This window comes from Palaemon carinicauda, chromosome 27 (assembly GCF_036898095.1).
Source record: "Palaemon carinicauda isolate YSFRI2023 chromosome 27, ASM3689809v2, whole genome shotgun sequence".
Classification (NCBI taxonomy): Eukaryota; Metazoa; Arthropoda; class Malacostraca; order Decapoda; family Palaemonidae; genus Palaemon; species Palaemon carinicauda.
In genome coordinates this window covers 85821040-85833167 of record NC_090751.1, presented here as the reverse complement: position 1 = coordinate 85833167, position 12128 = coordinate 85821040, and the positions used below count along the sequence as shown (strand labels likewise).

Genomic DNA, 12128 nt, shown 5'->3' with positions numbered 1-12128 from the left:
AGGTTTGTATGGTAAGGAAAAATACAAATTATCTTGGAATTTGTCATATTTGCATCAAAAGACAATTCTGTACTGTAGAGTTATTACAGTATTTTCATAAGATTAAGAAAGTAGTGGTTTAGAATGTGAATGTTAATATTTTACTTTTTTTTTTTTCATGTTCTGATATTGAAAATAATTGTAAACATTTCTAAAATGTGAGTTCCTATGGCTAATTCTTCTACTGTACAACTTATCATTAGAAATGTGATACAGTAATTGATCGGTAGTCATTTTAGCAGTTCTGTCAGGGCATATTTTATTTTATAAAATTACTACATTAATAAAATTGACTTTGGAAATGGGAACTTCAGGCTTATTTATTACAAAATATCTTATTTTTTATTGTAGTTTAGCTTTAGAGTACATGTTTTCTTTCTTGACTTCTCAACAGGAGAGGGTGTATCATGGTGTAATTGAAGATGTCATTAATGGTGTCCGTGAACATTTCATCGAAGAAGGGGTGGATGAGCAAGTTTTAACTGAATTGAAACAAGCATGGGAGGCCAAACTAGCCCGGATGAATGTCTTGGATCACTCTGATCATACATCCACTGTCAATTCTAATCAGCAGCAGAATCAGCAGCCACAACAGCAGCAACAGACTCAGCAGCAGCAACCCCAACAACAGCAACAGTCTGCTCCGCAGCAGCAGCAGACTGCTGTTGGTAAATTGAATAATGGTAATTGTGTTCCTCATTTTTGCACTTTAGATTTAATAATGAACTTTTTAGAAATTTGAGAACCAATAGTACAATATGGCGTGTTTTAAAGTTTAAAGGCCACTCATGAATGGCAGAGGTAAGGGACAGTGACATTGCCCTATCAACCAGGACAATGCCCTAGAAACTGACCATATGTATGCATATGATCTGTGCCCAAGCCCCTCTCACCCAAGCTAAGACCAAGGAGGGCAAGGCAATGGCTGCTGACGACTCGGCAGATAGACCTATTGGCTCCCACAAACCCCCCATCCTTAGCTCACAAGGATGGTGAAGTTGCTGTGAATCAAGAAACTTATCGAGTTTGACCAGAACTCGAACCCCAGTATGGTGCTCACCAGTCAGGGACTACCACCTTGACCATAAGTATGTTTAGTATATGTAATAGTCAAACCTCTTGATACGAAAATTCTTGTATACGAAAAACTCATCAAGAAAGGACATGCGAAGATTTTTTCCCCTCATATTACGAAAAAATACTTAGGATACGAAACTAAATTTGCTGAAAATTTTAAATTATTACATACAAATCGCGACTCATTATACAAGAAAATCATGTTACGAAAGGCATTCAGGAGCGAATTATTTTTGTATCCTGAGATATTACTATATTCCTTTCATTGTTAGAAAAATGGTCATCAGTTTAGCGGTCCATGGAAGTGGGGCTCTGTCATCAGGTTTATTTGTGCAATGAATTATCACCTGTTGCTCTTGTCTTGTGCTTTTTATATTTAAATATCATATATGCCATTTTTCCAAATGTTATTCCTTTCTTCAGTGGCTGTTGCATTTGTTATCGATATCTTTGATTGATAACTGGCACTTTCTCAATAAAAAGAACTATACTAAAGAGGAGGTCAGGTCAAAATTCTTATGCACACTATAACATATAAATGCAACCAAATGTTATAGAAGCTTAAGGTGAATAGCGGTGTTAGTTGTAATGAAATTTATGAAGATATGGTATTTAAAATCAAACTTCCTGGCACTGCATCTGTATCTACTACAAAAATCACAGCTTTTATAGCTGCTTCAAACTAAGTTTGTATAGCAGTGAACAAATTAATAAAATTTACTCCTGACTTGATTCCAGGAACCCTTTGGAAATTTAATATTAAAGAATTTAATAAATTCCTACTGTAAATTCAAACAGTTCAAGAGTGTCTTGTTCGTATTTCTTATTCGATTGTTTCTCATGGAAATCCAAGGAAATGAGGTAGCTAAGTGGAAGGGGTCAGTAAATCAGCTAGAACATTTTTTTTTTTATATTGAAAAGTACCAATTTCAGACATAAAGGGACTTTTCAGGTTCTATATTTTAAAATTTGAAATACCTGTATATAAAAATTGGAAATCAATGGGCCTTGGCTTTCCTTTAATGCCAACTGGAGAGTTGAGGTAATTCATCTCAATTACTCATAGGACATACAGTAGTGTACAACTTATTCTTGAGGGAAACATTGCAATGTAATGTACTCATAATAGATGTGTGCCTTTTTTTTATGATGGTGCTGAAAAAAATTCCCTGTCCCAGTATTTGCTCAATGACAAAAAATCCATTAGCTTAATCTAATTGGCACAAGAAGAGGTTTAGAAAGCAAACCAGTCATTTGGTCATACCAAGAGGAAAACTTCTCCCATTTTTCCTTATCCTCATATAATTATGGCTGCAGGGTGATGATAGTGAAAGCAGCCCCTTTCAAGAAACCTCTTGTGAGCAAGCATGCTCATCAACCTCCACATGTGAAAACCGCAAGAATCTAGCCTGTCGTGAAACCTGTAAATATAAAGTATGGGCTGTTTCAAATAGTTTTCCCCATATGGGCAAAGACCTCACGATTTCTGTCCATAAGTGTAGCAAGTCCAGGAACTAATCATGTTGGGGCCAGCACCAGGCCGCAAGTGTTATGCGTGCTTTGCAGCCTGGCCTGATCTTCTCCTTAGTCCTTGGGACCATGTTAAAGGCTGGAATAGACATAGATTTGGCTCATGGGAACAATAATATAGTAGCCTGTGATTTGGGGAACTTGCTAACACGGCCATAAGCATTTTATATCCCAGCTAACCCTCACCTTCCTGGCATTGGGTTGGATCATACGGACAGAGCGCTGATACTGTACAGTATAAAGAAAATCACTTAACGCTAAGAAATTTAGAATTTATTATTAATACTATTTTTACTAGCTAAGCTACAACCCTAGTTGGAAAAGCAATATGCTATAAGCCCAAGGGCTCCAACTGGGAAAAATAGCCCAGTGAGGAAAGGAAATAAACATTATAAGAAGTAATGAAAATTAAAATAAGATATTTTAGAAACATTAACAACATTAAAACAGATGTTCAATTTATAAACTATAAAAGAACTTATGCAAGATTGTTCAACATAAAGACATTTGCTGCAATTTTAATCTTTAGAAGATCTACTGATTCAACTACCCGATTAGAAAGATCATTCCACTACTTGGTCACAGCTGGAATAAAACTTCTAAAGTACTGTGTAGTATTGAGCCTCATGATGGAGAAGGTCTGACTATTAGAATTAACTGCATACCTAGTATTACGAACAGGATGGAACGGTCCGGGAAGATCTGAATAAAGGATGGTCAGAATTATAAAAAATATTATGCAACATGCATAATAAACTAATTGAACGACGGTGCAAAAGGTTAATATGTAGATCAGGAATAACAAATTTAATAGACCGTAAGTTCCTGTCCAACAAATTAAGATGAGAATCGGCAGCTGAAGACCTCACAGGAGAACAATACTCGAAACAAGGTTAAATGAAAGCATTGAAACACTTCTACAGAACAGATTGATCACCAAAAATCTTGAAAGACTTTCTCAATAAGCCAATTTTTTGTGCAATTGAAGAAGACAGACCTGATGTGTTTCTCAAAAGTAAATGTGCTGTCAAGAATCACACCTAAAATTTTAAAAGTGTCTTACAAAGTTAAAGAAACATTATCAATACTGAGGTCTGGATGTTAAGGAGCCACTGTCCTTGACCTACTTACAATCATACTTTGAGTTTTGTTAGGATTCAACTTCATACCCCATGATTTGCAACATGCACTAATTTTAGCTAGATCTATATTAAGGGATTCAGCCACCCCAGATCTACATTCAGAAGATGGAACTGACGCGAAGAGGGTAGTGTCATCTGCATATACAAAAAGCTGGTTTTCTAGGCCAAACCACATGTCATGCATATATAGTAGGAAAAGTAATGGGCCAAGAACACTACCTTGTGTAACACCAGACATCACATTTCCTATAGTCACTATGGTGCCCATCAACAACAACGCTTTGCAATCTATTACTTAAAATAATTCAATAATAATGCTAAGAAACGACTCACCCACTTCCAACTGTTTTGAGTTTGAAAACAAGGGCCTCATGATTAACACGGTCAAAGGCAGCACTAAAATCAAGGCCAATCATATGAACTTCCAGACCACACTCAAGGGATTTCTGTACAGCATTGAAGATTGTAAGAAGGGCATCACATGCTCCAAGGCCTTTACGAAAACCAAATTGCAAACTATGGAATAGATGATTACCTTCAGCATACCTATTAAGACGTTTTGCCAGAAGACGTTCAAAAACTTTAGATAGTATGGGAGTTATGGAAATTGGGCGGTAATCAGTTGGACTTGAGCTACCACAAACACATTTACATAGAGGAGTAACGTAACCAATTCTCCAACAAGTGCTAAAAGCTCTTATTATTGGTAACTTGCACAAAGTAACAGATAACTTTGGAGCTAAGAAATCTGCAGTCTATAAAAAACAAAGAAAAAATACCATTTGGGTCTACACCTCCATAAGCATCAAGGTCCATCAAGAGAGCTTTATTTTCAATATTAAACTTACCCGATAATCATGTAGCTGTCAACTCCGTTGCCCGACAGAATTCTATGGAGGGATACGCCAGCTATCACAATACTAGAAGGGGGTGTATTTACCAGCGCCACCTGTGGCCAGGTACTCAAGTACTTCTTGTTGACACCTCCTCAATTATTCCTCTGTCGTGCTTCCGGCAAGACGTTCTGGGATACGCTTATGTTCTTGGAGTATTTTCACGACTTTGGTGAAGTATTTCTCTTTGATTTCGGCTGTCGCTTTACTGGAAACTTCTATATTAGCTTAGTTAGCTTTTGGAATTAATTTGATTAATTTTGGTGACGAGAGAGTATGAACTCTCGTTCACCTTTCAATGGCCGACCCTTCCCTTAGACGGAAGTGTTGGTGTCTAAGAGAGTATAGACTCTCTTTCTTAATTTTGCTTAACAAAAGTTATAGATTTATTTTATATCTCTCCGCCTCTTATAGGCCTCTTCGATTAACTTCCTTTTGTTATAAACTCATTAAAATTAATTTTTATATTTGTTTATATTCGACCTTCCTAATAGTAGGCGGTCTTTTACCGAAGTTAATAAACTTTGAGCCCGTCATTTCGGTTTTACCTGTTAACATATTATGCTATTTCCGCCACAGAGTTTGAAAGATTTTCTTTGACAGTCTCGTACTGTTTTCAAAGTTGAACTAACGTTTTGTTTTGTCTCTGCAGTTGTTGACGTTCAGAACGTTCAACTTGCACTCTATCGTTACGATAGAGAAAGAATGTTCACGGTTTCACGTTGCAGTAAGAGTAACCGTGTCTAGCGTTTTGTTCATTCTTTCTTAACTTAATGGTTTTGATCCTAATAAAGGAACTTTTCAGTTTTTTTCCTTTAACAATAATATGTTTTAACGATATATATGATTGGGCTCTTCTCTCAGGTTCTAAGTCAAGAGAGAGAGAGAGAGAGAGAGAGATAGAGACGGAGGGAGAAAGAGGATAAACGTTTCATTCAAGCCTGCCAGGCGTACGAGTAACGTCGTTATCGTTTTTTGCTCTTCTCCCTAGTCTCTTTAGGGGAAGAAACTAAACGTTTCTAGAGTGATCTAGTGTTTAGTCTCTTTCCTACCACTGAATTATCTTTCATTAGATTTTTCTGTTACATTGTAATTCTGTTTTCGCAATTACTAACTTTGAGAAAGGATAGAATTGCGTATTTCAGGTACAAACCACTTAAAGTTTCGAGTTCAGTGAAATAAGTGCAAACAGAAATCAAAGTGATAAGTGATTAGTGCGTGAGGGTACTTTTGTGCGCGCCAGTCGTCCTCCCAGTCCGGGACCTCTTGCAAGCTCCCAAGCCCAGGGGAGAAGCAATGTCGAAGGGCATAAGGGTTCAGCAGGCCTTGATCGGCGCACAGAAGTATTCTCGGTGGTTGTGGGCGTGTCTTACCGAGACCGTCACTCCCACCCGCAGACGATTGAGCCCTTATTTTGCTCGTCTGCAGAAGAGATTAGGGGAGAAAATAAAGGCAGAGTAACGCTGGTCTCAGGTCTCAAGACTTCTTAAACGTAAAGTCCAGACCTATGCCAGACGTACGAAGTTAAAGTTCACAACCCGAATGCAGTCATTGGGTTAGCTCTGACTCTCCTCAGTCATCAGTTGATTACACTCCGCCTAAGAGGAGTAAGGTTCTGCCACAACAGATCTCTGCTGTTAAGGCTTTACCTCAGCAGAACTTAGTGTCTGCCGACCCCAAGTTAACTCTACTGCAGTCCATACAGTCACAACTTTCGGTCTTGATGCGTGAGTGTCGGGCTGAGAGTGTTGCGCCTCCGCCTCCGCCTACACTCCCCCCCCCGCCTATGATCGCTCCGCCTGATCACAGTACCTCCTGCCAGGCGTACGATGTTGTGAACTCTACTACAGTCCATGCAAGCACAGCTTTCGGACTTGATGAGTGAGTGTCGGGCTGAGAGTGTTGCTCCTCCGCCTCCGCCTACACTCCCTCCTCCTACACTCGCTCCGCCTGATCACAGTACCATCTGCCAGGCGTACGATGTTGTGGACTCTACTACAGTCCATGCAAGCACAGCTTTCGGACTTGATGAGTGAGTGTCGGGCTGAGAGTGTTGCTCCTCCGCCTCCGCCTACACTCCCTCCTCCTACACTCGCTCCGCCTGATCACAGTACCATCTGCCAGGCGTACGATGTTGTGGACTCTACTACAGTCCATGCAAGCACAGCTTTCGGACTTGATGCGTGAGTGTCGGGCTGAGAGTGTTGCTCCTCCGCCTCCGCCTACACTCCCTCCACCTACACTCGCTCCGCCTGATCGCAGTACCACCTGCCAGCAGTTCCACCTGCCAGGCGTACGATGTTGAGACACGTGCTGAGTTTGCTGTTCCCTGTGGTGTTCAGCCTCCGCCTTTCTTAAGGCAACCTTTACATTGGGATCAGGAGGATTATACCTCTCTTCCTCCGCCTCCACTTGCTGCTCCACCAGTGATGCAACACTCGGTTGAGGTACAACAACCTCTCCCGTCCATGAGTCAGTCTCCTCAGCTCTTGCTGCAGCGAGCTCAACCCTCCATAAGGCAAGCACCACAACACCTTAGCCTTGCGCCTCAGGAGCCTCAGCTTGCGAGACATTTACCTTGTTCTGCGCAGCCTCTTCCTCATCGCGCTCCGCTCACACCACAGGAACTGGAACTTGCTACTCCGCTTCCGCCAACCGCTCAGCAAGCGCAACCCTTGGGTTCAACCACTCATGCTAGGAGTCAGCCTCCTCCACCCATGCGCCTTCCTTCTGCTTGTCTTTTATTCAGCCTTTGCAGACTGAGCCTCAGGTGTTCCCTCATCGGAGTCTTGAAGAGGAAACCACACTATTGTTGTTCCAGCTCGTTCTGACTCTGCTGTTCAGCATACCATGGTTTAAACCCCATGCAAGCATGCATAAAGCACTCTAGCACTGGTCATGGAATTTCTGAGAAATGTTAAACGCCATGCACACGCTCTGCTTTCCTTTCAGCAGGCTCTGCTTACAGCAGGCTCTGCTTACTACATGCTCAGCATTCAGCATGCTCTGCATTCAGCATGCTCTGCATACAACATGCTCTGCATACAGCATGCTCTGCATTCAGCATGCTCTGCATACAACATGCTCTACATACAGCATGCTCTGCATACAGCATACTCTGCATACATCATGCTCTGCATACCTTACCGCATGCTTCTCAACACATCTTGGGTTGTTGCCAACTCACTAGACTGTCAAGCAGTTTCATAACGTTGCCTTCTAGTCTGCTGCTTTGCACCAGTGAACCCTCACTCAGAGAACTTAGCTTTTCTAGGATAAGGTCCCTGTAGATGAGAAAGTTCTTTTCTCCCTCCTTCTGATATTCCCTTGAGGACTCTGTCATTTGTAGGGAGCCTTTAGCTGCATAACCTCTTATGGACTTTTATTTAAGCATAACATGCTTACAGGGAAGGTAATGGTTACACTTCAGCCGCTAATCCCGTCTGTTACCACACCTGCTCCCATAGACCTTGAGCTGTGTTGCATGACATGCAGTCCAAGCTTAGTCCTTGTTAGAGAATTTTTTGTTTACGGAGTCAATGTGTCACGGGGAAGACGTTCAACAACCAACAGAAGGGACTTGTTGTGACGCAGTGCGGAAACCTCAGCAACCCGTTAAGGAGTTGTCTGTACGTCCCAGACAGTCTAGACAGATTCGGGTTGTCACTGTACTTCCTCGCTTGCCCATGATTGACAGTTTACAGACTGTGCAGCAGTATCATGATCTTGTGTCCGGCTCCGTCAGACGACTGGCTTTTAAGAGCTCCCTCAAGTCGTCGCTGTCTGGAGATTTTCAAATGGACTATGGATCTGACCAAGGAACTGGGCCTCCTGGTCAATTTTGAGGAGTCTCAGCTCGTTCCATCCCAGACCATTGTCTCCTTGGGTATGGATCTTCAGAGTCGAGCTTTTCGGACTTGTCCGTCGGCCCCAAGGATCTTCCAAGCCCTAGAATGCATCCAGAGCATGCTGAGAAGGAACCGATGCTTAGTCAGGCAGTGGATGAGTCTAACAGGGACACTTTCTTCGCTGGCCCTGTTCATCGAGTTAGGGAGACTCCACCTCCGCCCCCTTCAGTATCATCTAGCTGCTCACTGGATAAAGGACATGACGCTAGAGACGGGCTCAGTTCCTGTTTCCGAAGAGATGAGGTCTACTCTAACGTGGTGGAAGAACAGCATTCTTCTCAAGGAAGGTCTACCATTGGCTGTTCAGACCTCCGACCACCGTCTCTTCTCGGACGCATCGGACACGGGCTGGGGTGCGACACTGGACGGACAGGAATGCTCGGGAACATGGAATCAGGAGCAAAGGACACTTCACATCTATTGCAAGGAGTTGTTGGCAGTTCATTTGGCCTTGATAAACTTCAAGTCCCTCCAGCTTAACAAGGTGGTGGAGGTGAACTCCGACTACACCACAGCCTTGGCTTACATCTCCAAGCAGGGAGGGACTCATTCGAGGAAGTTGTTCGAGATCGCAAGGGACCTCCTCATTTGGTCAAAAGATCGAAAGCTCACGCTGGTAACGAGGCTCATTCAGGGCGATATGAATGTCATGGCAGATCGCCTCAGCCGGAAGGGTCAGGTCTTCCCCACAGAGTGGACCCTTCACAAGAATGTTTGCAGCAGACTTTGGGCCCTGTGGGGTCAGCCAACCATAGATCTATTCGCTACCTCGATGACCAAGAGGCTCCTCTTGTATTGTTCTCCGATTCCAGACCCAGCAGCAGTTCGCGTGGATGCCTTTCTGCTGGATTGGTCCCATCTCAACCTGTATGCATTCCCGCCGTTCAAGATTGTCAACAGGGTACTTCCGAAGTTCGCCTCTCACAAAGGGACACGGCTGACGTTGGTTGCTCCCCTCTGGCCCGCGAGAGAATGGTTCACTGAGGTACTGCAATGGCTGGTCGACGTTCCCAGGACTCTTCCTCCTAGAGTGGACCTTCTGCGTCAACCTCACGTAAAGAAGGTACACCCAACCTCCACGCTCTTCGTCTGACTGCCTTCAGACTATCGAAAGACTCTCAAGAGCTAGAGGCTTTTCGAAGGAGGCAGCCAGAGCGATTGCCAGAGCAAGGACGACATCCACTCTCAGAGTCTATCAGTCTTAATGGGAAGTCTTCCGAAGCTGGTGCAAGGCCAATGCAGTTTTCCTCAACCAGTACCAATGTAACCCAGATTGCTGACTTCCTGTTACATCTAAGGAACGTAAGATCCCTATCAGCTCCTACGATCAAGAGTTACAGAAGTTTGTTGGCAGCGGTTTTCCGCCACAGAGGCTTGGATCTTTCCTCCAACAAAGATCTACAGGACCTCCTTAGGTCTTTTGAGACCTCAAAGGAACGTCGGTTGTCCACTCCAGGCTGGAATCTAGACGTGGTCCTAAGGTTCCTAATGTCATCAGGATTTGAACCGCTCCAATCAGCCTCTTTTAAGGACCTCACATTAAAAACTCTTTTCCTCGTGTGCTTAGCAACAGGTAAAAGAGTAAGTGAGATCCACGCCTTCAGCAGGAACATAGGTTTCACATCTGAAACGGCTACATGTTCCTTGCAGCTCGGTTTTTTGGCTAAAAACGAGCTTCCTTCCCGTCCTTGGCCTAAGTCGTTCGAGATCCCAAGCCTGTCCAACATGGTGGGGAACGAACTGGAGAGAGTACTTTGCCCAGTTAGAGCTCTTAAGTACTATCTAAGAAGGTCAAAACCATTACGAGGACAATCAGAAGCCTTATGGTGTGCTATCAAGAAGCTTTCTCTACCAATGTCTAAGAACTCAGTTTCTTACTACATCAGGCTTCTGATTAGAGAAGCAAATTCTCATCTGAAGGAAGAAGACCTTGCTTTGCTGAAGGTAAGGACACATGAAGTGAGAGCTGTGGCTACTTCAGTGGCCTTCAAACAGAACCGTTCTCTGCAGAGTGTTATGGATGCAACCTATTGGAGAAACAAGTCAGTGTTCGCATCATTCTATCTCAAAGATGTCCAGTCTCTTTACGAGTACTGCTACACCCTGGGTCTATTCGTAGCAACGAATGCAGTAGTAGGCGAGGGCTCAGCCACTACATTCCCATAATCCCATAACTTTTTAACCTTTCTCTTGAATACTTTTTATGGGTTGTACGGTCGGCTAAGAAGCCTTCCACATCCTTGTTGATTTGGCGGGTGGTCAATTCTTTCTTGAGAAGCGCCAAGGTTAAAGGTTGTGATGAGGTCCTTTAGTATGGGTTGCAGCCCTGTATACTTTAGCACCTTTGAGTTGATTCAGCCTCCCAAGAGGAACGCTGCGCTCAGTAAGGAAGACGATCTTATTAAAGGCAGAGTAACGGTTCAAGTCGACTTCCTTACCAGGTACTTATTATTTCATTGTTATTGTGGATAACTGATTATATGAAATATGGGATACTTAGCTATCCTTTAATCTTGTACACTGGTTTTCACCCACCCCCCTGGGTGTGAATCAGCTACATGATTATCGGGTAAGTTTAATATTGAAAAATGTTATTTTTATGAATAAAATAAATTTTTGAATATACTTACCCGATAATCATGATTTAATCGACCCTCCCTTCCTCCCCATAGAGAACCAGTGGACCGAGGAATAATTGAGGAGGTGTCAACAAGAAGTACTTGAGTACCTGGCCACAGGTGGCGCTGGTAAATACACCCCCTTCTAGTATTGTGATAGCTGGCGTATCCCTCCATAGAATTCTGTCGGGCAACGGAGTTGACAGCTACATGATTATCGGGTAAGTATATTCAAAAATTTATTTTATTCATAAAAATAACATATTTCACAAGATTGAAAAGCTAAACTAGTTAGTTTAGCCTCAGGAAAACAGGAATGAGGAAGTTCGAGATTCTCATTACTCTGCTTGCTGTCAAACACATCAGCCAAAATGGTTACCTTTTCCTTTGGACAGTGAGTGACAGAGCCATCACACTAAATAGATCACGATAGCCAAATTTGCAATGAGTTTCTTAGCTCTACAAGGATCCAGAAAACAAAGAACCGCAGTCTAAGCTGAGAATCCAAAAATAAGCAATGCATTTTGTGATAGTCAAGAAGACTTAGGTTTAGATCTGTTAGAAAAACTCTTAAAAGAAGTTCACAAATAACAGTGAAATAAAATATTATTATGGTGGTTGATAAAACTTTCCATGTGAGTGTGATGCAGAGGACTAGAATCAGTGTTGAAGCATTGTTTACAAGTTTAAGATATGACAGAATGAAGTATAGAGGGTTAGCTAGATTCAGTCCATCTAGTGGTGATACTTAACCTTTCATGATGTGACTGGGCATGTTTTCACAGCATAAAAGAGCAAATTGTAATTAGTGGTTTGTAATGAACAATTAGGGCAGAATGATCAGCAAGCCAAAAGTATATGGAAATGTTACAGTTAAAGTTGCACAAATCTAGAAACTTTGGCATTGGATGGTCTCCCCAG

General features: G+C 42.5%; 1 protein-coding gene across 1 annotated transcript in view; it reads left to right on the top strand.

The window, feature by feature from the left end:
* TfIIA-L (transcription factor IIA L) overlaps nt 1-12128 on the top strand; it is a 68668-nt gene that overhangs the window by 23237 nt on the left and 33303 nt on the right. The window contains exon 2 of the mRNA XM_068351210.1: nt 434-722. Within this exon, the coding sequence (XP_068207311.1) occupies nt 434-722 (289 nt within the window). The remainder of the gene's footprint in view (nt 1-433; nt 723-12128) is intronic.